Here is a 24,137-nt window from a genome sequence, read left to right as displayed (position 1 = left end):
TTCAGCTGACTGCAGATGATCATGACAGTTAAAGTAACCAAAATTTTATTCAGCTTGACATATAAATCACAGGTACATGAGGTAACAAAAGTGATCCTAACATTTTTTGTGTCATTAGAGGCAGAAAAGGTCACGGTCACCCCTTGCTTGTGTCCAGTTTCCTTCCATACTCATTGATTATATGATCCCCAATCCCCAATATATTCCTGATGTTCAGGCCCGCAAGGACACACTGCAGCAAAAATTTGCATGTTGTTGACTGCTTGATGCCTGTCAGCTCATTCTGCAGCCCTTATAAGAGATTAGAAAGTATGAATATATATGTTTCTATATAAAACAGAGTATGAACACATATATGTATTGAAGGTGTAATGTAATTACCTGCGGCCTGACAAGTGTGTTGTACTTCTCAGGGGTTGCTGCACTCATTGTTGTCGTGTAAACAGTAATTCTGAGTGATTATCAACAGAGAAGACAACACATACTATCAAACATCATGCAGAACATACATTTTCTGATTAGAAGCTATTTTAAGGTTACTTAGACCTTAGTTACTTAAAATACATATCTGCCTGTAGAATTGTAGGCCTTGCATTCAAAACGTTTGGACTGAGACTCAGCTATTGCTGTTCTATATGCTATGTGCTGAAATATAGCGCCAAACAAAGGTCTATTGACACTATTGCTAAGATAGGGCAAAGAGAATGGGTAGACACTGGTATGCACACAGTCATGTGATTCCTTAAAACAAAAATGAGAGTATAATGGAAAGATAACGTTCTTCTTACCCGTTACACACTGGAAACAGTGACAAAACCTGCACAGAGAGAGAAGGGCTCTGTTACAAATCCATACGTTGTGTGTGTGTGTGACTTTTAAAATGTGCAATCTTTGTCAGCATCATGTGTGCTCTGCTCCCTGGAAATATTCATTTATTAGTCTGTACTTGCCTTATAAAGCGTGTCCAGGTTGATGTGATCTTGACCGGTAGCATTTAGTGCTTTGTTGGCTGCCTCTCTGCGATACGACAGCAAACAATAACATTATAACAACATCGACAATAATATTGTGGAAGTATTCATCATGTGAGATGACTCACCTTCGATGATCTCTGGCTGGAGGGGGAAGCCAGTGGTCAAAGTTCGTCTCCACCCTGTACCATCTAAAAGAGGAACACACAGTTTTATGTTTAGCTTCGGTTGTGCAACACATTCTCTTTGGATCCTTTTTTGCCTACCCTCCATACAAGGTGTCCAGTGGCCAGATATCAGCGGGACCCGTCCGGTCTCTGGTGATGACAGCTCCTTCTCCTGCTTTCACCCCACCGACAATGTAATACACTCCAGTGATGATGGGGATTTTGGAAAGGCGCATGACTGCATCCTGAAAGTCTTCTGCTTCTTCCAGTGTCTGCACAGTTTACACTCCATCAGCCAGAGTTTCATTTCCTCAAACAAAAATATCCTCATTTTACTAACTTCTCTATCATACTCACCTCCCTGACCAACCAGCTCACTGGGGATCTGTGGAAGAGGAAGGCAGACACCACATTCTTCCACCAATTCCACCAGTGCTCCTTTCCTGGTGATCAGAGCATACATACGAACATGAAAACAAAAAGAAACAATAAAATTTGACAACATTCCTGTGCTGAGAAGTGTGGTCTTGCCTCGCTGGTCGCCGGACACGGTAAACTTGTTCGGACTCTGTCCTGTCCAAAGGCCAATGTAGCCAGCAAATGAAGTTCCACGATACGCTACCTGAAAGAATGTATCAACAAGCAACAACAAAACTGTATCTTTAGCCGATTCATTGTTACCCAAGGATCTGTGATTCTGCATAAATGACACTTCTCAGGCCTGTATCTCATGTTCTTGTCTCTTCTTTCCTTGAACTACTGATCTACAATTATCTCTCCCTGCCATCCTCAGCAAAACACAGTCCAAATAAGGGAAGTGCACGAGACATGCAAAAAACAGGAAACGCACGAGTCAAAACATCTAAACCACAGTATAAATCCTAATTTTTTTTATAACATTTCTAAATGAATAAACACATACTGTACCTTTCCATTCTTGTGGAAAACTACGTTGACAGTCAGATTCCTCAGAACAGAATGCGGATAATCAAGATTCCTGCCGTGGTACACGTGCCCATTTTTGTCTTGAGCTACGATGCTAGTGCAAAATCTAGGAACGCATGCATAAGAGTTGACTTCACCTTAACCCTGCACACATGTTCAACATTCTGCGCAACTTCAGTGTACACAAGTCTCTGTTATAAATGTGTAACTAGACATAAAATCATACATACGCAGATATTTCATAGGCAAAGTTGAGAATGACGACATCGGCGAGGTCTCCTCCCAGGTATGAAGCCAGGCCACGGATCTCCCCTGCGTAGGGCTGAGGCATGTACTTTTCCAAAGCCATCACAATGGGTTTGCCTAACTGATGGACCCATTTAGGAACTGTAGTGCTGATAAATGCAAGAACAAAGAGAGAGAAATCATGTCTGTCAGCAGTGTGCAGTGTGCACCAGAGGTTAGTTTACATGCTGACTCGGGGCTGACACACTAACAGACTGTTTTATTTGATTGCTATTCATGGTTCAGCCTCACCTTTGTTTACCTCCACTGATAATGTTCTACAATGTGAAACCATGCAGTCTGAGGCTGTTACATAAGAGTGTTTAAATTATGATCCTGACAGTCTCATTTTCAATATGTATGAATCACTTCTGTACTATTAAAATGCCTTATGACCCACTCACAGTCATAACTAACTTCTGCAACATCTGATAACAGTAGTATTACACCGTAATGATAACTTTCTGCTCACACAAGTGATAAGACATGACTTTAAAAGTGCAACTCTCTGTTCTCACATTAGACAACATGGTATAAACTTACTCAATGACCTCCGCAGCGGCTTTCTTCAGGTACTCAACGTCGAACACTTTGAGTAGAGGCGCCCACCGCACCTCTGGATCTTCATCCAGGCTGATATTCACTGTCGGCGGAGCGAACTCTGCCCGGCACGACGCTACAAGCCCGAGCAGCAGCAGCAGCACAGCCCGCATCATCACGACCGGTCCGAACCGAGACAGGCGCTGGCTGACACTGCTACGCACACACACACAAACACACACACAGTCAGCACATAAGAGACAAAACAAAAGTACTTCCGCTCAAACTTTTTCAGAATAAAAGCTGGCCAATAAAGGGCCAACCCCTAAAAACTGTAATTACTCGAGCGGCCGCTTGAGGCAGCGTTGTCAACTTAGTGTTGACCCGTCTAGCAACTTTTTGTGGCGTTACGTGGACCCCTCCACACACACACACACACACACATTTTTTGACAAATTTTGGTAAATCAGCCCAAAGCTTCTTTCAATATGACCTCTTTTTTTTCACAATGTGCTTGTGACCCAACACTGTCACAACGTGTGAAATCGTATTTAAAAAATACTGTGCATTGCTTCTCACCTTCACAAAGGTACTCATAAAAAGAGCCTATCTTCTGAAGGTAGTCCTGGGCATTGGCTGTAAGTGTGCAGCGAGGCGTTAATATTTCACACTTTTGTGTTTCTTCTTGGCCTCCTTGCCCAGAAGCAGCACTGGCTTGTAACCAACTGTATTTTCTCAAGCTGTAATGACAATAATATGAATTTGCTTTTTAAAGAAGTGGAAAAGCAACAGCAGAAGTATCTCAGCACATAATTGAGGAAACGTAACATTATTGGTGACAGTATCCAGGTTGATGCCATTTAGAATTACTTTATGGTGGGTTTAGCATTTGTATGATGATGTATGTGTAAACAGGAAAGGCTCATACAGTAGAAGCATAAACCAACTATATGTTAACGAACAGCAAAAAAAAAATCTAATCTCTTATACACATCTTTCCAAACAAGAGTTGCTTTGGTATCACCAGATCAGATTCTCAATCTCAGTTTGAGACTCTCGGCATTACCTGAATTTTTTAAAGGCATACTGAGTAGGATTTTCCTAAAATCTCTCTCAGTCATCAATTAACCCTACTGTTATGTTCGTTTCTCAGGAACAGCAATGATGTTCCTGGGTCAATTTGACCCGGGGCATGTTTAGTAATCAAAAAGTGTCATAAACTAAAATATCCCAATATACATTGTTCATATCTCATTACTAACTCCAATACTAACAATTTCAAACAATATTTAGTGCAATGATGTTTACCTCTCACAGATTGTTAAAACTTAATGTACATTGGAAAGACCTACATATAAAATACAAGAGTTTTACATGACATTGATTTTTTGATTTGTACTGAAAGAACAAAATAACAAAACAACAAAATAACACATCAGCAATATGAACACGGTGTGTGTGCATGTGTCTGTGAGTCTCCACAGCACGTGACATGTCATCACGTTGTCATAGTAAACACTATGCAATGTTTAGAAACAGAAATACACAAAAATGAATAGGTTGAAATGAACAAGGTGCATGTTTATGCATCTAAACAGCACATGAGGGACATGTCATCAGTGTGCTTTGTGCTTGTCCTGACATCATCAGATGGCTTGCAGACCTGGCACCTCTTCCTCTTCCTTTTTTCCCCAGCATCAACCTAGAAAGAAGAGGATGATGATTACTATGTTTTTTTGCTGATTCCAAGACACACATAACATGCTCTCACAAACACACACACACTTACCTCACGCACTGGTGTACTGGCTGAAGTCCTCTCCTGGATCTCCCTCACTGTAGCTACAGTGGCTGGGGTCCTTGGCATGTGCTGCCTCCATTATATATGCGGTACCACAAGCGCCTTCCCCAGCTCCTCAAGGAAGATGTTGACACGTTCCACTCAGGAAAGATCTCCATCAAAATGACAAATGCGTTGTAGGCTGATACATCAATCATGTTGTAAAAGATGACCAGCGGCTACTGTGCAGTCATTGGCTTGGTGCTGTAGGATCCCGTGACTTTCAAAATTTCCAAATTGTCTACCCCCTTTTGGTGGCATTGTAGTCTAGGATCATACTTGGTTTCTGGTCTTCTCGTGTGCTGATTTGCTCATGAGCATAACATTCTTTCTTTTTTGGGGCAGTAAGACACTAGGGCTGTGGTGTCACGGAAGACTTTGGGGCCCTGTTCTTGGTTTCCAGCAGTTCAGCAGGTAGTTCAACTCTGTTCTTTCAGACTGTTCTGACCAGCTTTCTCTTTAGAAGCTCCTGACCCAAGTTGTAGGTTTGCAAATATGTGAAATAAACCATTTTAATTTTATATGTTGATTACACTTATTAAACTGAGCAGAAGACGTTTCATACAGAAAAAATACTTTTTTAAACATTAAAATGGGTCAATCTGACCCGCAACATAACAGGAGGGTTAAACAGGGCTTAAAGCAAGAACATATTTGTAAGCCTGAAAAGTTGTCCAGGAGGAAATGTGTACAATATAAGTATTACATGGATTTAAAACTGCTCTATGCCTGAAATAAGGCATGGTGCCTGAGCACTTAAGCCATGCTTATAAACCACTAGAAGTGTGTGTCTGTATCTGTACACACCCTGGCTGTATTTTATTTTGCTTTGTCAGTTTACTGGTACCACACATGTATTTGCTATTGGTTGAGGCTGTAATTTCACCGGGCAAAGTTCACCAAAGTTGAACTCCACGTGAAGGAACTCACCACTGTTGATTTTGCTTATGCGTGACGGCAGCCTTAAGGCAGAACCTTTGTGATTCTATTATTGGGGTGAACGGGTAAATGCTGCACATTCTGTACATCTACAGTTTACAGTGTGTATACAGAACTTAGTTCTGTTATGAAATCAGAATACCTGGGTATCAGGCTGTATGATGAGTTGTGTTTTGTGTTTATTTTACATATTGATCAGTTGGCTTTTAATGGTTTGCCTGTAAATCACTGTTTATAGGTCAAGTTCATATTTTCGTTACAGACAAAAATATGGAGAGGCTCCATACTATTTTGGCCTCATGTATCTCTGCTGAGCCTCAAATAAGCTATGCATCGTCGTGGTCTTTTCAGCAGCAGTAAGCCTCAGAGCGCTGGAAAGAAGCAAGAGCCTCTGCCATGAGCCTGCTGTTATCAGGTTGGATCTCATTAATATCATATTAAACTTATTATTGATGTATTTACCCAGGCTTGTTGAGGATTAATGCTCAGTACCCTGCTATATATTGTTGGCTAACATGCATGTCTTTTGGGGTGGGAGAAAAGTTAGATACCAGGAGGAAACCTACATGAATGTGAAAAGTTAATCCTGGACCTTGTTTCTGTGAGATGACAGTGCGGAACACTGTCACCATGCTACCATGCAATAAAATACAACCTAGTTGAATGTCTATCTGAGGAGTCGTTCTGTGGGGACTGTGATGTATTGCATGACAAAAAACAGCCTCTCCACAACAGGGAAGCTGTGATTGATGTTTTTTTTAAAAGCCATTCTTCCAACCACATGGATCATTGGAGTGGAGGGTGGATATTGCACCCATGAGCAAGGTGTGTTCTCCTTAATGTTGCTGTTTACATGTGTCTGCAGCCAGGTAAAGATAATGTACACAGGTATTTTTCTTTCTTTTTGCTATTGTGCATTTTGCCAACTGTGAAGGTGCAAAGCTGCTCCTGTGAAGGCACAAACGTCACTGTTACCAGGCAAACTAATGATTTTAATCACCATCAATGGTAAAAAACAATTAACTTTATCGTTTATATTTCTGTTGTAGATTTGATCTTGGTATCAAGGTATGCAGGGCCGGTTTTAGCTATGGGCAACGTGGGCGACCGCCGAGGGCGCAGTCTCCATGAGGGCGCTCAAGCGGCCCCCAAATAAATTCGCCTCCTGGGGGGTTCGCCCAGGGCCCAAATGTGGCCAGAACCTGCGCTGATGGTATGTATCCTGAAACATAAACAGACATAATTTTTGGCATTTGGTATCGTGTACCTATAACATTTGGAGGTCAAAAGATGGAGATTTCAGCTGGAATGCAGTGTGACTCTAGTAAAATGTGTAATAATTATGTTATTATTATTACTTTAAGGGCATTATGACTTGCATCAGTCACTATATCTCTGTGAATCATGTCAGCAGCAGTGGACCCCCAATTTAAAGGACCCCCTGAGGAGTGGATATTGGCCGGCGACTGTCCACACTGCACATATTGGACCTCCTTAGCTCCTTTCAGAACCTCAGGTTTATCTCTCTGGGATTCTCCAGACAGGTTTTTGCTGCTGCTGGAGCATCGCACAAAGTGTGGAGGAAGAGTAAGTGCAACACCGAAAATACACTGCATGCGGAATGGCTCAGGAATGGCTTTGCTCCGGAACGACAGCGTACTCCGCTGTCCGCCAACTCACACACAATAGTTTTGCGCAAAAACGCGTGATATTGCCGGCTGTAGTCTCTTTGACTCCTGCAATGGCATTCCACGCCGCATCATTTTTGCTGGTGTCCTGAACACTAGAAGCTCTGCGTATGTGTTGCGGAGGGCTTCCGGTCGCTGCAGTCGTTCCAAAGCCGTGGCGCAGCGGAACTGGAGACACATTGACTAAAATTGAAATGTATCGGCTCTGCTGCCGTTGCCGTGAAATTAAGATATTTCTCGGAAAATAAGTTGAAATATTTCTAAGCAGTGGCCGCAACACAACTCTGCAGTCGTGTAATGATCAGAAGGATACATTTATTTTATTTTGAACGAAAGAATCACAAAAACTCCTTATTTTCTGTCATGTGTGCCACCTACGCATGAAAACGGTGCGCTTCCAGGACCTATAAATTACAGAAAGATAAGATATCGAATAAAGATGGGGCCTAAAATTTAAACGTCAATTAAGACATTAAAAGCACATTATGCGATCATCAAAACCACCATCATGCAGCTGTAAAAGACGTGGTGCAAGCACGAAAGATGCTTCTTATTGAAATACATTAGTTTCATTGTTGTTCTGAGCAGCACGAGAAAAAATGCGATTCATTCCGGGAGCAGGAATTGGTACATTAAATTTGGTGACAGTGTCATGAACTGCCGTGAGGCTCGGTTAGTTACAGTACAGTAGGAATATAAAAAGACTGATTTCATCCCAGCTACACTGAGGCTAAAATGTCTCAAAGGCTTAGTAATTTTCTTAAAGATAAGAAATTGGACACATACAAATAACCTTTTGTCTTATTCTCCCAATAGGTCCAAGGGCCTGTGTAATCCACAAACTTTTTTACTCATCAAGGAGAGTAATGAAAAAAGAGGAGATTGAAGTCAAAGAGAAAGAAATCCTTGATATTTTTCCAAAGACTACTGTTGAGCTTCCCGAACCCCCGAAGATCCAGAGTATATGGAATCTAAGATTTCTCAAAGGGCCCATTCTTGTCTTAAAGATGAGAAACGTGGCCACAGTGGACAAATCAAAGAATTTGTCCCAAACATGTCTGATTTTCTGTGGTGCAAACACTCTTCTTTGACGTTCTGGGGTTTCCAGAAGTCATTGAGGAAAAGATTGAATAAGTCATCCAGAAAAAGACTGACAAAGTCATCGGGGATGACACTGAATACGATTACCAGGAGACTACTGACGAACTTCCAAAAGAATTAAGAGCTAATGCTTCTCTTGAAGAGACCTTGAAAAAGGAAAAATCTAGAGCTTAACAGGAAGAGGTTCTTGAGCAGGAGCGGGAAGAAAAAGAGGAAAGAAAGTGGAAGCTGAAAAAGATGATCTTCCTGCTGTAATCAACTTCATGAAAGCACAAGTGGCTTAAGAAGTCACAGATGTCGCTTCAGGAGACGCATGAAAAGCAAAGATGCACAATCACTGCAATGACAGCTGAATTTGAAGAGAGGAAGAAGCTGATCATTGAGCTCCAAAAAGATCTAGAGGCATCCACTCTTCAGCATGAAAAAGAAATGGCTGAGAGTCAGTCAGATTGTGCTGAAGTTATAAATTGCTAAATGAACATCTCATTCAGCAACAGGAGAAAAGTCAATCTCTATGTCAAATTTCAGACTTTTCAAATGACTATTGAAGCCAAGGACGTCATAAAAAAGGAAAGGATGGGGCGGCGTTTAGCTCAGTAGGTAGAACAGCCGCCCCATATGAGAAGGCTCGCTGTGGAGGCCCAGGCTCGAATCCCGACCTGTGTGGCCCCTTCCCGCATGTCATTCCCCCTCTCTCTCGCCGCGTTTCCTGTCGATCTTCAGCTGTGCTATCTATAAAGGCAAAAGGCCAAAACAAAAAACAAAAAAACAGGAAAGGACTCTGAGTTGCAGTTTTTCCTCATCCAAGTCAAAGGTCTAAGGATAGATGGCATATGTGCTACTGGATGTGACATTAATAAGTTGCATTAATAAAATCTGCAACAATAAGAAAAAATAAAATCTGTCCTCCTTTACACAGTAGCTCCTCACCAAAATGCAGCCAGATAATTGTTGAAGCAAGCAAGAAAGAAAGGTGTATTATATAATATTTCTTCTGATCCATCTTTTTACCAAATGTAGTTCTGTCATTAATTATTCTCATTTTAAAGAAAATACATGATGGTCTGTAATAAATATTTTGTATTTTCTTCAATGCTTTGGCCTAGGGTTCAAATAAATTTCCACATTTAGATATGTCTTTCTGTGAGCCAATCTTAAATACATAAGAACAACACATAGTGAAAAGCAAATCCAATGTACTCTATAACTTACATTGGATTACGGTACGTTACCCATGTACAGTGTTATGACCCAGGGTCATTATTTAGTGTTATGTTATTTTTGTGTTATTGTTCCTCCCTGCCTAGGGGTGGTGCTACCACCTTAGGGTCTCTCCCTCTCTCCAGGTGCTGCCTGCCAATTGGTTAATGGACTGGTGGATCAGCTATAAATGGCCGCCGCTGGATTCATTCGGCCTCTTCTCTTGACCTTGCTCCCAACTGCACCAGGCCGTGTTGTACTGTGTTGTACTGTGTTGTACTGTGTTGTACTGTGTTGTGTTCTGTGAAGTTGTACTGGTCTGCTTTAGCAGACTTTAGCTTAGCAGTCCAGGTAGTAGCTCTTTTGGTTTGTCTCCTTTTTTCTCCTGTTTATTTTATAGGGAGGCAGGTTAGAAACCTGTATTTTGTTTTCCTTGTTTTGGTTAGGTAAGTTAGTTTGGGTCAGATTGTTTTGTTTGTTGTTTTGGGCCCTCCCTGAAGCTTTAAACTACCACTTTTGAAATATTAACAATAATAATTGAATAAATGATCTTTGGTTGGACTGCAGCTCTGTGGCCTTGGTCATTCTTGGGAGTGGGGAAAGAGGGGAGCGTCCTTTTCTTGTTATGTTCGGTTCCCCTAGGCCGGACGTAACATGAAGTGGGGGCTCGTCCGTTTTTTCTCTATTGATCTGTGTTAGTTCGCTTTGTTTCCCCACTTGTAGTCTTTGCTTGTCTGTTTGGCAGTTTTTTTTTGTGGTGGTGGCGGAAGTGAAATGGAGTTCAAATTAGCGGAGTTTGTGGCTAATCCGACCCCAGAGGTGTTAAAAAAGTGTAAAAGGGCTGATTTGTGCCTTATCGCTAGTTCATTTGGTGTGCATGTGTCATCTAACGCAAAGAAGGAAGAGTTATATGATCTGCTCTATGAGAAGTTGACAGAAAGGGGATGGATTGGGGAGCCAGCTCCCACAGATGGAGTTGAGCTGGGTGTTCTGGCTGGTGTTCCTACCACAATCCCAACCTCCCAGTCCCAAACTGGCATGAATGCCGAGGAGCTAAGGCTCACCCTGGCCAAAGAGTGTGTGGCCTCTGCTACTCCAGTGTAAGTTAGTTGGGAAAGCACAGGAAGTGTGCAATTCTTTGTCCATTGAAGACAGCCTTAATTATGAAATTGTGAAAGCCACTGTCCTTAGAGCTTATGAATTGGTACCGGAAGCATACCAACAAAAATTTAGGAATTGTGGAAAAACTGCCAATCAGACATATGTTGAGTTTGCCAGAGAGAAGAGCACTTTGTTTGACAAATGGTGCCAGGCCAGTAAAGTAACAACTTTTGATAATTTGTGTGAACTCATTTTGTTTGAGGAATTTAAAAACAGACTTCCTGAGAAAATTGTCATTTACCTGAATGAGCAAAAAGTCACCTGTTTCACTGATGCTGCTGTACTTGCCGATGAGTTGACTCACAAAAGTGTTTTTTCTTCCCCAGTGTGCCGTGATTCAGTCCCCATTGGCCGAAGCCCTAGATCACCCAAAAACTCCTATTGTAACCCCACTGCTGCTACTGGTGACACTGAGAAACGAGACTGTTTCTATTGCCATGAGCAGGGTCATCTCATTGCCGTCTGTCCCACTCTTAAGAAAAAAGGACAATCCAAGAATGTCAAAACACCATCCTCAATTGGCTTCACACACGCTTAACCACGACACCAGCAAAGTGTGGGTGTGATAGACGAAATTGACCAGGATTTCAAACCATTCATTACACAGGGTTCTGTTTCTCTAGAGGGTTTAGATAAACCAGTTCCAATTACTATCCTGCGGGATACCGGTGCGAAACAGTCCCTAATGTCTGAAGGTGTTCTCCCTTTTTCAACTCAGTCTTACTGTGGTTCTGACATTATAGTATGGGGGGTGAAGCTAAGTGCTGTACTTGCCCCATTGCATTTTGTTCAGTTAAAATCTAGGATTGTGTCAGGCAAATTCAAAATCACTGTAAGACCCCAGTTGCCAATAGCTGGTGTTGATTTGATCCTCGGAAACGATTTGGCTGGTGGTAAAGTTTTCCCGTCTCCTGAGGTAATTGAAAACCCATTTGCAGATTTCTGCATTCCCAGTTCTGTTGTTCCCGGCTCACCACCTTTGTTCCCTGTTTGTGCTGTAACCCGTGCTCAAGCCCGGAAACTTGGAGACTTGGTGGATCTCAGTGATTCTTTTATGACTACCTCTGATCCCACAGGCTCTCTCTCAGATAATAAAGAGACTATCTCTGTGGAGCTTCAGCCTGATGACAAAACTCTGACTCTCTTGGTAGACAGAGAACAGCTAATGAATGCACAGAAAACTGATGCCACTTTGTCTTCTTGTTTTTCTCTTGTTACAGATCCAAAATGTAATTAAAGCTGCAAGCAGCGATGGTCGGGCCCTCGCACGTCGAAATGTGCATAACATAACCTTGATAACCGCAAGAAGTTTCAGACAGCTCTGAGAAGGTGCTTCCTGCCGATGCGTTCTTTGAATTTTTTTATTGATCGCCAAGCCCACAGCGATTCCTTAAAATTCATCATTTTGATAACTTTTACTCAGGAAGTCTATGTGAACACTCCTACCAAGTTTAAAGTGAATTGGATACAATCCCTAGGAGGAGTTTGTTCAAACATGAGCCCTTCTCAACCAGGCCGAAACACAGAAAATCGCGATTTTCATTCTTAAATATCTTGCTTCCTGTTCAATCTTAGCCCATTGCTCCATATGATATGAGCAAACGTCCTGTCTGGCGGCGTTGCCGTCAACAGCGATTGGCTAACATGAAAAGTTGGCATCAACTATCAATGGGGCAAGCCACAGTATCTGTGGATATCACAATTTCATTTCAAATACAAACACTTCAGGAGATATGAGCAAAAACAATGTTTTGCTAATTATAGCCCCCCCTGAATTGGCTAACATGAAAAGTTGACATCAACTATCAATGGGGCAAGCCACAGTATCTGTGGATATCACAATTTCATTTCAAATACAAACACTTCAGGAGATATGAGCAAAAACAATGTTTAGCTAATTATAGCGCCCCCTAGAGACGAAATTACACCATATTTGTTTCCTGGACTGGGGACAGCGCCTCGAAGCATGACATCAAATTTGGTTCCGTTTCGCCAAAGCGTTCCTGAGATATGAGCTCACATCGAAATCGGCACCTTCGCAGCTGATTTTTTCTTTCAAACAGCCCTGCCATGTTGTACAAAGTGGCTGACTTTCATAACTCTGTGTCCAAAACTGTGGCAGGGCTGTCCCAAAGAAAAATTCAAGGGGGCGCTATAGAGCGCTTTTGCCCCTCCCCCTCATTAATTATGCAGCCGAATTGTGCATAATATTGCTATTAACAACCCCAACAAGTTTCAGACAGCCCTGACAAAGTATATGATAGCCGCACACTTTGAAATACAATAGGGCCTCGCTGTGCTCGGGCCCTAATAATGGTGATATTCATCCTTAAATATCTGGCTTCGTGTTCATTTTAGCCCATTGCTCCAAGAGACTTTTTTGTAGGTCTCACCATGTTCTACAATTGGGCCGAGTTTCGTGACTCTGTGTCCAAAACTGTGGCGGGGCTGTTTGAAAGAAAAGTTCCAGGGGGCGCTATGGAGCTTTTTTGCCAGACCCACCAAATGATATTATGCAGCCGAATTGTGCATAATACTGCTCCTAACAAGCCCAAGAAGTTTCAGACAGCTGTGACAAAGTATATGATAGCCGCACACTTGTGCCCGAAAATCAGCAAAAAAGTGAATGGAGTCTTGTTTTTTGGTGGAAAAGTCAGCAGCGTCGAGTGTGACGCTCCGTCACGGCCACGCCCTCTGATAAAAAGTTGTGATTTTGATAACTTTTCATTGTGGACGCCTTGAGAACACACACGGCAAGTTTCAAGCACATCGTATGAAATCCCTAGGAGGAATTCGTTCAAATGCGACCCCTGGAAATGAGGCAAAAACGGGAAAAGGCCAAATCTGAGCAAAATTGGACGCCGTACACTTCACTGTCGCCCGGGGCACCAAGAGACTTTTTTGTGCGTCTGGGCATGTTACATACTCCCACCGAGTTTCGTGCACGTGGGCGAAACCGTGGTGAGGGGCAAAAACGCGCACCTAGGTGGCGCTGTGGAGGCGTATGCGCACGTGCATATGTGAGACCTCCAAAATACGTAATTTTACGCCTGACATTGGGGGGGTAGGCAAATTTTCGTGAGTTTTGGGGGGGATATGGGCTGTGGAAAATGCGATTTACTCTTCAACGTCGTTCAGCGTTCGAAATACAATAGGGCCTCGCTCGGGCCCTAATAAGTCTGGATCCTACCTCATAGATGATGGTGTTCTGATGCGCCACTGGTACCCTCATTCTGGTCCAGCATATGAGTCTGTCACTCAGGTTGTAGTGCCACAACAGTTTCGCTTTCAGGTGCTAAGTTTGGCTCATGATCATAGCATGTCCAGTCATTTAGGCATTAGAAAAACCTATAATCGTATCCTCCGTTATTTCTTTTGGCCTGGACTTAAGTCAGATGTTGTGAGGTTTTGCCGTTCATGCCGAACCAAGCGATCCCCGTAGCTCCATTAAAACCAATCCCTGTCGTTGGAGAGCCATTTGAACATGTTATCATTGATTGTGTGGGTCCTTTACCAAAAACCAAGTCCGGAAATCAGTATATTCTCACTATAATGTGTGTTGCGACCCGTTATCCTGAGGCTGTCCCGTTGCGCACATTAAAATCCTGTGCCATTGTAAAAGCGCTTGTCAAGTTCTTCTCCACATTTGGCCTTCCTAGGCGTATTCAAAGTGACCAAGGAACAAATTTTACATCTAAAATCTTCGCCCAGGTCATGTCCGAGCTCAATGTAAACCACCACACTTCCAGCGCTTATCATCCTGAGAGTCAAGGTGCATTAGAAAGATTTCACCAAACTCTAAAAAGCATGCTTCGCAAATATTGTACTGAAACCAATCGTGAGTGGGATGAGGGATTGCCGCTGTTGTTGTTCGCTGTGAGGGAAACACAGCGAACAACAACAGCGCGGCCCTCTACGCCTGTTACGAGAGAAATTTCTAGTTTGAGTGACAACGTTCTGGACTACGTTAGCTCCTTTAGGGAGAGACTACATCACGCGTGCGATTTGGCCCGTGATTCACTCTCCACTGCTCAGTCGAAAATGAAAACACATTTGTCTGTCGTACGGACCTTCATGCCTGGTGACCGTGTACTAGTTCTTCTGCCCCTTGTTGGTTCTAGTCTGCAGGCAAAGTTTTGTGGTCCATATGTAGTTGACCGTAAGCTCAGTGAGACCAACTATGTAATCCACACTCCCGATCGCAGGAAAAAAACTTGTGTATGTCACATTAACATGCTGAAAACGTATGTTGACCGGAAGAGCACTCCATCTCCCATAGTTGCGCCTGTTGTCATGGTGTCTAATGCACAGCCCCCATATGATCCCAGTGATGATGGGCTGAATGATAGACGCAGCTCCCTTTCATGTGCACGCCTCAGAAATTCAGAGGTCCTATCAAATCTAGATGCCCATCTGGTGCACCTGTCTGACTCTGCCAAGACCGATGTTAGCAGGCTCATACACAGTTATCCGACACTCTTTGGTGACATCCCCACACAAACTAATGTGCTTTACCATGATATTGACGTGCATGACCACCCTCCGATAAAACAACACGCATACAGAGTTCATCCGACAAATCGTGCCATAATGCAGCAGGAGGCAAAATATCTGGTTGAAAATGGTTTTGCTGTGCCAAGTACTAGCCAATAGAGCTCTCCTTCGCTTCTAGTTCCGAAATCTGACCAGACTCCACGTTTTTGTAATGACTATCGCAAGGTAAATGCCATTACTAAACCAGACTCTTTTCCACTTCCTCGCATGGACGACTGTGTCGATCGGGTGGGTTCAGCCAAATATGTTACAAAACTAGATCTCCTAAAAGGATATTGGCAGGTTCCCTTGACACCACGCGCCTCTGAAATAAGTGCATTCGTCACTCCGGACCATTTTTTACAATATACATTCATGCCATTCGGTCTGAGAAACGCCCCAGCCACTTTCCAGAGGCTCATGAACACAGTTCTGCGCGGTGTGGGTAACTGTGAGGTTTACCTTGATGATATTGTGGCTTATTCCTCCAGCTGGACTGAACATATGAAAACCCTCTCTGAGATTTTTGATCGTTTGTGTAAGGCTTCCCTAACCCTCAATCTGGCCAAATGTGAGTTTGGGAAGGCCGTGGTTACCTATTTAGGTAAGATAGTGGGACAAGGTTGTGTCTGTCCCGTGACTGCTAAGGTGCAGGCCATCATGGATTTCCCAGCTCCCCAAACACGCCGTGAGCTCCGCCGTTTTCTGGGGATGGCTGGGTATTATCGTGGCTTTTGTAAGAATTTTTCGGATGTAGTGGCTCCACTGACAAGCTTAGCAAGCCCCAAAGTTCCTTTCCTGTGGTCAGAGAAATGCCAGTTTGCTTTTGAGGCCGTTAAAGCGCTTCTCTGTAGTGCGCCTGTGCTCGCTGCTCCAAATTTTGCGCGTCCCTTTAAGCTGGAGGTGGATGCCAGTGCGCTTGGTCATAAGTGCAGTGCTTCTCCAGGAAGATGAGCGTGGCATCGACCATCCAGTCTGCTACTTTTCTAAAAAGCTCAATAAACACCAGCTAAATTACAGCACTATTGAAAAGGAGGCTTTGGCCCTACTATTGGCGTTGCAACACTTTGAGGTGTACCTTGGTTCTAACACTGCAGCAACCGTCGTCTTCTCCGATCACAATCCACTCGTATTCCTAAGTAGAATGCAGAATAGCAATCAGCGCCTTATGTGTTGGTCCTTACTGCTTCAGGACTTTAATGTTGACATCCGTTATAAAAAGGGCTTAGACAATGTAATGGCTGATGCGCTGTCTAGGTCTTAATGTGTCAAACATTTCCTGTTGGGGAGGAAATGTTTGTTCTTAGGTTGGGGGGTGTTATGACCCAGGGTCATTATTTAGTGTTATGTTATTTTTGTGTTATTGTTCCTCCCTGCCTAGGGGTGGTGCTACCACCTTAGGGTCTCTCCCTCTCTCCAGGTGCTGCCTGCCAATTGGTTAATGGACTGGTGGATCAGCTATAAATGGCCGCCGCTGGATTCATTCGGCCTCTTCTCTTGACCTTACTCCCAACTGCACTAGGCCGTATTGTACTGTGTTGTACTGTGTTGTGTTCTGTGAAGTTGTACTGGTCTGCTTTAGCAGACTTTAGCTTAGCAGTCCAGATAGTAGCTCTTTTGGTTTGTCTCCTTTTTTCTCCTGTTTATTTTATAGGGAGGCAGGTTAGAAACCTGTATTTTGTTTTCCTTGTTTTGGTTAGGTAAGTTAGTTTGGGTCAGATTGTTTTGTTTGTTGTTTTGGGCCATGCTCACCCTGAAGCTTTAAACTACCACTTTTGAAATAATAACAATAATAATTGAATAAATGATCTTTGGTTGGACTGCAGCTCTGTGGCCTTGGTCATTCTTGGGAGTGGGGAAAGAGGGGAGCGTCCTTTTCTTGTTATGTTCGGTTCCCCTAGGCCGGACGTAACAACAGTATCAGCCTGAAAATCACAGGGCTTATCTGTTGCAGGAAAAGAAGTAGGCAGTGTGAATTTGGAAGATGTATGAACCTCCTTTCCTGTGGAACAGAGTGGGAATGGTATCTGGCAGTCACATTCCAAGCTGCCAGGACGCGTTCCCCCATCTTAAATGGTCAAATCTAATGATATCAGTCTGAAAATCACGGGGCTTATCTGTTGCAGGGAAATAAGTCAGCAGTGTGAATTTATAAGATGTGTGAGCCTCCTTTCCTGAGGAACAGAGGATTAGAGCGTCTTAAATAGTCAAATCTAATGATACTGTATGTACCCACGTTTGTTGATTAGTTTGTGTAAAAAATATTTACACAAATACATAACAAATGAGTAATGAGTCTCAATGAAATACAACAGCTGATGCAACTAACTCCAGAAAGTCACTGTACCCAGCCAAGAAATAGCCAGGCTAAGCTAATCTGCTACCGGCTGAAACTTATTTTAGCGACAAAGAAAAGTGATATCACTCTCCTCAACCAACTTATGGCAACTGTGACGCCTACAAATGTGTATGGTCAAAAATGTTGAATTATATTTTATGTGTTTTTTGGTATGAAAAGAATAAGCCAATTTTATATGTTTTCTACTGAGTATTAGAGTGCAGATCCCTAATTTCACCACGAGGGGGAGTATCCCCTTGCGTAAGAGCTTGTTGTGGTACACTGCGTCAGACTGATGTTCCTCAGACAGCTATCAGCCTGCCATGGAGAACGCACAGAATGATTTCTGTCTCTTCTTTTTCTGTGAAAACAGGTTAGTAAGTGTGTTAAAAGACCACAACTCAGGTATAAGGATTGTTAATAACCTGTTGAATATATAGATGAAGTTTTGATGTAGAAATCGTGATGTTAACTGTGAGAAGCGTAAAAGAGAAGTAGCTCCACTTCCCCTGGATAAAACAACCACACAAAATGGCAGTCTCATTTTCTTTTATGAGTGACTGTATATTTGAAGTGTAACAGTTACCGAATTAAGAATGTAATAGTGTAATATGAATTCTGCGATGGTGAACTAATGTGTTTTATGTGAATGTTCATGCTAAAGTATTGAGTCAGGTTAAAAGAGTACGGGCAGTAAAGTAGTAAAACAAGTAAAACATGATTATTTTGGTTAAAAACAGTGGAAATGTAACTTTGAAGACACAAATGTGTTTTGTGATTTCATCCTGTGTTGGGAACATGATACAGTTTATTGATTTTTGACAGTTTATGGAGTATGTACACATTAGTGTGCGCCATCTGAGAGGACGGCTAGCAAGGCTTCAGCTTTATAAGAGCCGCAGTCTAACTGAGTCTGATGTCATCATTGACTACATAGTTGACCAGCTACGAGGCCCCAGGGCGTCTCCATGGATTAGGAGCAACAGGATTGCGGGTCACTAGAAACCTAGTGGGCCTGCCCAAAAATAATCAGATCGGATCTCGGTACCGAGAATGTGCATGTGAACAGATTCCAGTGTTTTCTGTGTGAGGATGAAAATGTCACAGTTCATGGACCTTGTGTCCTTCAAGGAAGAAGTACTGCCAATCAAAGAATTGAAAGCTGGTGGGGAAACTATCCGCAACAGAATGCAGAATACTGGAGAGACTTGTTCCAGGAGTTCCAGTCAGTGGGTGACTTTAATGGGGATATGGTTGCCAAGGGACTCATTCAGTTCTGTTTTCTTGATGTCATTCAGGTAACGTTTCTTTCTCTCACTGACTGACTCATTCACACACACACTCATTCTCTCTCTCTCTCTCTCTCTCTCTCTCACACACACACACACACACACACACAATGCATGTCAATATGCAAAACAATAAAATTGCTTGAGAATTGCTTGATGTTGGCAGGCTGACATCCCCATGTGAATAACTTATTTGAATTTGTGTTTTATTTTACAGGAGGAGTTAGACACTGTGGTGAGAATGTGGAACACCCATCGGATCTGGCCAGGTGGAAATGGTCATGACTTCTATCATGGAAGTCCTCATGTATCACGCACCAAAGCTTTACCAGGCACAGGGCTACCTCCATCCAGTGGACTATGAAAGACTGGACATCATTCTAGAAGAGGATTGCCTTTGGAAAACTGACATTACCTGTGATTCAGACCTTTATGAGCTCTGTGTATTGACAATGGAAGAGCATAATCTTGAGCCAGGTCATAATGCTGTTGAAGCTACCAGACTGTACAGACTGCTGAGGCCCTTAATAAGAGCCAGACCCAGATGATTAGTCAGATCCAAGGATGGAAGAGCAGAGAAATTTCTTGTCACCTCTGAGTGGAAAAAGTATTCAGTCCCATAAGTACCAATACAGCAATGTAAAAATACTTTACTACTTCATTAAAAGTACATATGCATTATCAGCTTGGTGTAATGTAGTAGAAGTGGTGGTTTGGTTTGAAATTGTGTTTTGTGAAATTGAAACTGCCGTGTTGTTTTGGAAGAACATTTGGAATAATATATTGAGTTTGGTGATGTTGACTGGTCACACTCCAGGAAATCACTTCATGTAAAAGAATGCCCTTAAAAAAGCAGACTATGATCAGAAACGTTCATATCAAAATGTACGGAGCCCCTAAAGGGACATGGGGGAAAAAAAAAAAGTGAAACGTTTCTAGTGAGCACAAGATACTTTCTCGTGCGCTCCAGAAAAGTATCTCGTGCGCACCAGAAAGTATCTTGTGTGCACCAGAAAGTATCTTGTGCTCACAAGATACTTTTCTGGTGCGCACGAGAAAGTATGTCGTGCTCACAAGAAACCTTAGATTAAGCACAGGCAGTTGGAGAGAGGGCTGGCTCAATTCGTGGCAGCGGCAGCTAGTAGTGGCATTTAAATGCCGCGGCAGCTGCCAGTGTCTGAGACAGCTGCCACGGACCTGCCGCTGTGTGTGTGTGTGTGTGTCGGTGTCTGGCACTGCCACCGCAACTGCTGCTGTTGGGCATGGGCATTTGTTTTTATTTTATAAGACAGTGCTGTGTCCCTGGTATTGGCATTTCCATTACGCGATTTGTGTCGCAGTGATGCCGGTGTCTGGGGCAGTTACCACTGCTGCCGCTGTGTGGCGCAGGTGACCTGCCACGGCAACTACTGATGCTTTGATCATCTGTTTTGATTTTTTATCTTATAAAACAATCATTGTTGTATTGGACTTGATGGAAGTAACATTACCATCATGTGATTTCTGTATTAGCATTTGCATTGATTTTAATTAATCTTTCAACATCTCTCTCAACCGCAGCTGCTACGGACCTGCCGCTAAAGGCCAACTCACACCGGACGCGGAACGGAAGCGGAACGGCACCGCCGCGGTCACCGTAGCAAATAGAATCCAGTCTAGTCAATGAGAGCACTCACACCGGGCGTGGATCAGACGCGGATCAGAAGCGTCCCAGAAGCGGCTCTCCGTGCCACGGCGCGAGCTTTCCGCAGGATTTCTATTTCTTCCGCGAGCCGCGGCTAAACCTCGTAAATTTCAACAGAGCACTGCGCACCAGACAGGAAATCCGACACAGAATCAACATAATAAACTTCCGCCCCCCTTCAAAATAAAACACAATACACAGTTCATGTAGCTTTTTACAACTTCACATCAATGTTACGTCATGACCGGTGGCACCAGGTGATCAAAGATCGATCAAAGGGTCTCAACGAGAGACTAATTGTTGACGTGAAACAACACACAATCCTTTATGACACAACAGATCCTTTTTATAATCTCCTCCACGTCGGAGAAGCAAAGTCAGCTGTTTGTTGTTATCGGGTCTCGGGGTCTCGGGTATGTCCAGGATTCTCGCGTGATCTCGTGAAGATACGGCCGGCTCGCTCCACTTCCGTTCCGCGGCTGATCCGTGTCCGGTGTGAGTTGACGCCGGGCAAATCCGGTGTGAGTTGACGCCGGGCAAAGTACTGTTCCGCTTCCGTTCCGTTTCCGTTCCGCTTCCGCTCCGCGTTCGGTGTGAGTCCTTCCATTTTCGATAATGAGATTTTTTTTTTTTCCGTCTTCTCGTGATAACGAGATAATTCATTTGCGTGCAGCGTGTCTGCTCCTCTCAGACACGCTGCCCTGGCAGGTCCGTGGCAGCTGTCTCAGACACTGGCAGCTGCCGCGGCATTTAAATGCCACTACTAGCTGCCGCTGCCACGAATTGAGCCAGCCCTCTCTCCAACTGTCTGTGCTTAACCCAAGGTTTCTCCGTAAAAATGAGATTCATGTACCCTGAAAATCAAAACTGACTACCTGTATTTCAAACTCAGTAATTGTTTGAAATGTTTTGAGAGAAAACAAGAACAAATACAAAATACACTAAAGGTGTGCACAATAACTAGCCTCTTTGGTCCACTTTGTTTTACATGACCAGCACCGGAAATCATTCTCTCACCAAGTATGATTTGACTGGGTGACTTACGGGATGGTTATTTGTGTCCAGTTTCTCCTGAGTGAGAGGAGCAGACACGCTGCACGCAAATGAATTATCTCGTTATCACGAGAAGACGGAAAAAAAAAAATCTCATTATCGAAAATGGAAGGATTATCTCGTTATCACAAGAAAACGATCTTTGTTATATCGAAATAACAAGACGTTAGACGAAGTCGTTATCACGAGATAACCATGCATACATTTATTTATTTATTTTTTTAAATCGATGGCTGTTCTCGGCTTCTGTACCTCCCTGAATTTGGGCACTTGCATTACAAAGACAGTTCCCAATCTTAAAACATGATTTAAACAGTTCAGGCATTAAACACTATCATAAGCTTAACACTGGACACATACAGTAGGTAATAATGACAAGCCGCTAATTAATGTAGCTAATGCTACTTAGCAGCTAAAAAAAAAAAAAAAAAATACGGTTAGAGTTAATCTTTTTTTGCTACTAGGACTAACCCTATTACTTTTCCAGCAGTTGGTAAAACAACATAAGACTGTTTCCTACAGCTTGAGAAGCTATAGCATTTAACTGACAAACTACATTTCCTGCCAACTTCCTAGTAATCCTTCCCTCTGTACCATTGTTGCTCTGGTCGCTTTTACCACTTTCTCTGCCTGCTCACTTGTTGCACCCTGCCCTAAGCAGCTGCTCTACGTTATGCTAGCTACACTACTCACAACTCTAACACATAAACCGTGTTAAAGCTTGAATGTTACGTTCACGTAGATGTCTTTTGATGAATGAGAAGAGGTTTGATGAGCTAGTTGACGACATGCATCCTGCGATTCCAGCACAGCTCGGGTGAGGACATGGCCAGTCGGGCGGACGTCAGCAGCTGGTGTGGAGACACCGCGGCAAGCAGGGCCGGTTGGTGGTGACGCCAAGGCCATTGGAGGAGTCTGTGCCCTCTCCTGGCTTATCGTCTATTGGGAAATTAAAAAAATATATATCCTGGTATCTTTACGCATGAGGTATGTGTATTGTGAGGAGCCAATTGTATGACCAGTATGATTACAACATTTATGAGTTTAGCATATTTACCTTGGGGATGATCTGTGTCACCTTCATCGGCTCCCACCACTCCAGTGAGAGCTGTATCACCCACTAAAGAGGCCACTCTCTTGTCGAAGAGGAAGAGTTCCTCCACTCCTGTTCCCCCTCCTGTTGCGGTCATGCTTTGGCGGTGGGCAGAAACCCTTTGCTTCACCTCCACCTTGAGATCTGACCATTTCTTTTTTACCTGTGTGTGTGTGTGCTGCTCAGATCCCACAGCATTTACAGCCTCACACATGCTCCCACTCACGTCTCTTTTTCTTCATATTTATCCATGTTGACAGTTTACCAAAGAGAATCTCCCTGCGCGTCTCCACTTCATTTACTAGAATCTCTAGCTCAGACTCTATAAAATTCCTTTTCTTACCTTTGTGCATTGCGTTATCTGATTGGACAAAGAGGTGAATCTCAGGTGCAGGGCCTATTTAAATGGGGGCGTGGACAGGGAGGAGTTTGGCACCTTTGCATGTGCGCTCAATTCCACGTTGATTGGGATGTACAAAAGAAACGTGCTTGGATCCATGCACACACACACTTTGATACATCTGATTTTTTTTTGTGCGTACGACAGTTTCTGGGTTTTGGTGTGCCAAGTTTCAATATGAAATACACGCAAGTATTTGTACATGAGGCCCAAGGACTTTTTATTCATGAAGGGAGTGAAAACAGGTGGGCGGGGCAAACAATTACGAAGGCAGGAAAATACCACAAAAGGAGGAAGTCAGGGTCTGAAATGAGAGGGAAAAGGTGAGTACAAAATAAAACAGGAAGTACTTGAACATAAAACAGTGAACATGACTATATTTAACATACTTGACAAGACATAACTTTCATCTGAAACGTATGAACTTTGAATATCAAATAGTTTTATATTTTCATTATACACCTTTCCTCACTTTGTACAATATTCTGAGAACATGATGATGGTTATCAAAATTGTGAATAGCTTGTTTGTCAAAAAATAGACGTGATCTTCAACTAAAATTATATCACTTATTTGACAAAAGACCGGCATTTTTTTCTTCCATTGCACTACAGAAAAGTCCAACTTTAGACTCTACACCATCAACTTTAACCCCCTTTAAGTAGTTGAGAAAACAGGGAAAAAGGTTTAATTGGCCCGTACTCATTTTGTTTTAGACTGAAGGTTTCCTAGTGATAGGCAATGGCCATCTGATGCTTTTTAGCAAGTGATTTGGTTAGGTTTTTGAAATTTTTAAAAGTATCTTTAAAGCTTGGCTTGGCTTCAAACCTCATGGACCACATATGTAATAAAGGGCCAATTTTTCTGATAGAAGATGGGTAATGGATCGTAAAATGATGCTTCGGTATCA

The 24,137-nt window shown here is 43.0% G+C and overlaps 1 protein-coding gene and 1 long non-coding RNA gene across 4 annotated transcripts; one reads left to right on the top strand and one right to left on the bottom strand.

Moving 5' to 3' along the window:
• Positions 1-3,174, bottom strand: LOC104921975 (N-acylethanolamine-hydrolyzing acid amidase). 2 transcript variants are annotated; one of them, XM_010734670.3, is made up of 11 exons: positions 2,912-3,174; positions 2,314-2,478; positions 2,066-2,189; positions 1,670-1,760; positions 1,496-1,581; positions 1,247-1,410; positions 1,100-1,162; positions 951-1,017; positions 789-817; positions 382-451; positions 1-291 (listed from the first exon to the last, which is right to left on the bottom strand). In XM_010734670.3, the coding sequence occupies exons 1-11, from the start codon at positions 3,082-3,084 to the stop codon at positions 274-276; spliced, it is 1,050 nt and encodes a 349-aa protein (XP_010732972.1). In that variant the 5' UTR covers positions 3,085-3,174; the 3' UTR covers positions 1-273. The 2 variants fall into 2 exon arrangements, with proteins under 2 accessions (XP_010732972.1, XP_010732971.1); XM_010734669.3 differs by having other exon boundaries at positions 1,238-1,410; positions 2,912-3,173.
• Positions 3,175-5,677: 2,503 nt separating this feature from the next.
• LOC109140410 (uncharacterized) lies at positions 5,678-10,810 on the top strand. Of its 2 annotated transcripts, none has more exons than XR_002042472.2 (5): positions 5,678-5,752; positions 5,950-6,102; positions 6,737-6,900; positions 7,102-7,274; positions 8,192-10,810. It is a non-coding gene; the product is annotated as an uncharacterized LOC109140410 (long non-coding RNA). The 2 variants fall into 2 exon arrangements; XR_002042473.2 differs by having other exon boundaries at positions 7,052-7,274.
• The last annotated feature ends 13,327 nt before the right edge of the window (positions 10,811-24,137 follow it).

This window comes from Larimichthys crocea, chromosome I (assembly GCF_000972845.2).
Source record: "Larimichthys crocea isolate SSNF chromosome I, L_crocea_2.0, whole genome shotgun sequence".
In the NCBI taxonomy this organism is placed as follows: domain Eukaryota; kingdom Metazoa; phylum Chordata; class Actinopteri; family Sciaenidae; genus Larimichthys; species Larimichthys crocea.
Note: the sequence above shows the minus strand (reverse complement) of the source record. Positions and strands in the feature narration are given on the sequence as shown.

Bases quoted from the DNA above. Each gene is read 5' to 3' on its own strand.
- LOC104921975 (XM_010734669.3), bottom strand. From the start codon at position 3,084: ATGATGCGGGCTGTGCTGCTGCTGCTGCTCGGGCTTGTAGCGTCGTGC. The intron at 2,479-2,911 runs GTAAGTTTATAC...TGCATTTATCAG, and splicing joins GCCGCTGCGGAGGTCATTGA to CACTACAGTTCCTAAATGGG. The intron at 1,018-1,099 runs GTGAGTCATCTC...GTCGTATCGCAG, and splicing joins CCAGCCAGAGATCATCGAAG to AGAGGCAGCCAACAAAGCAC.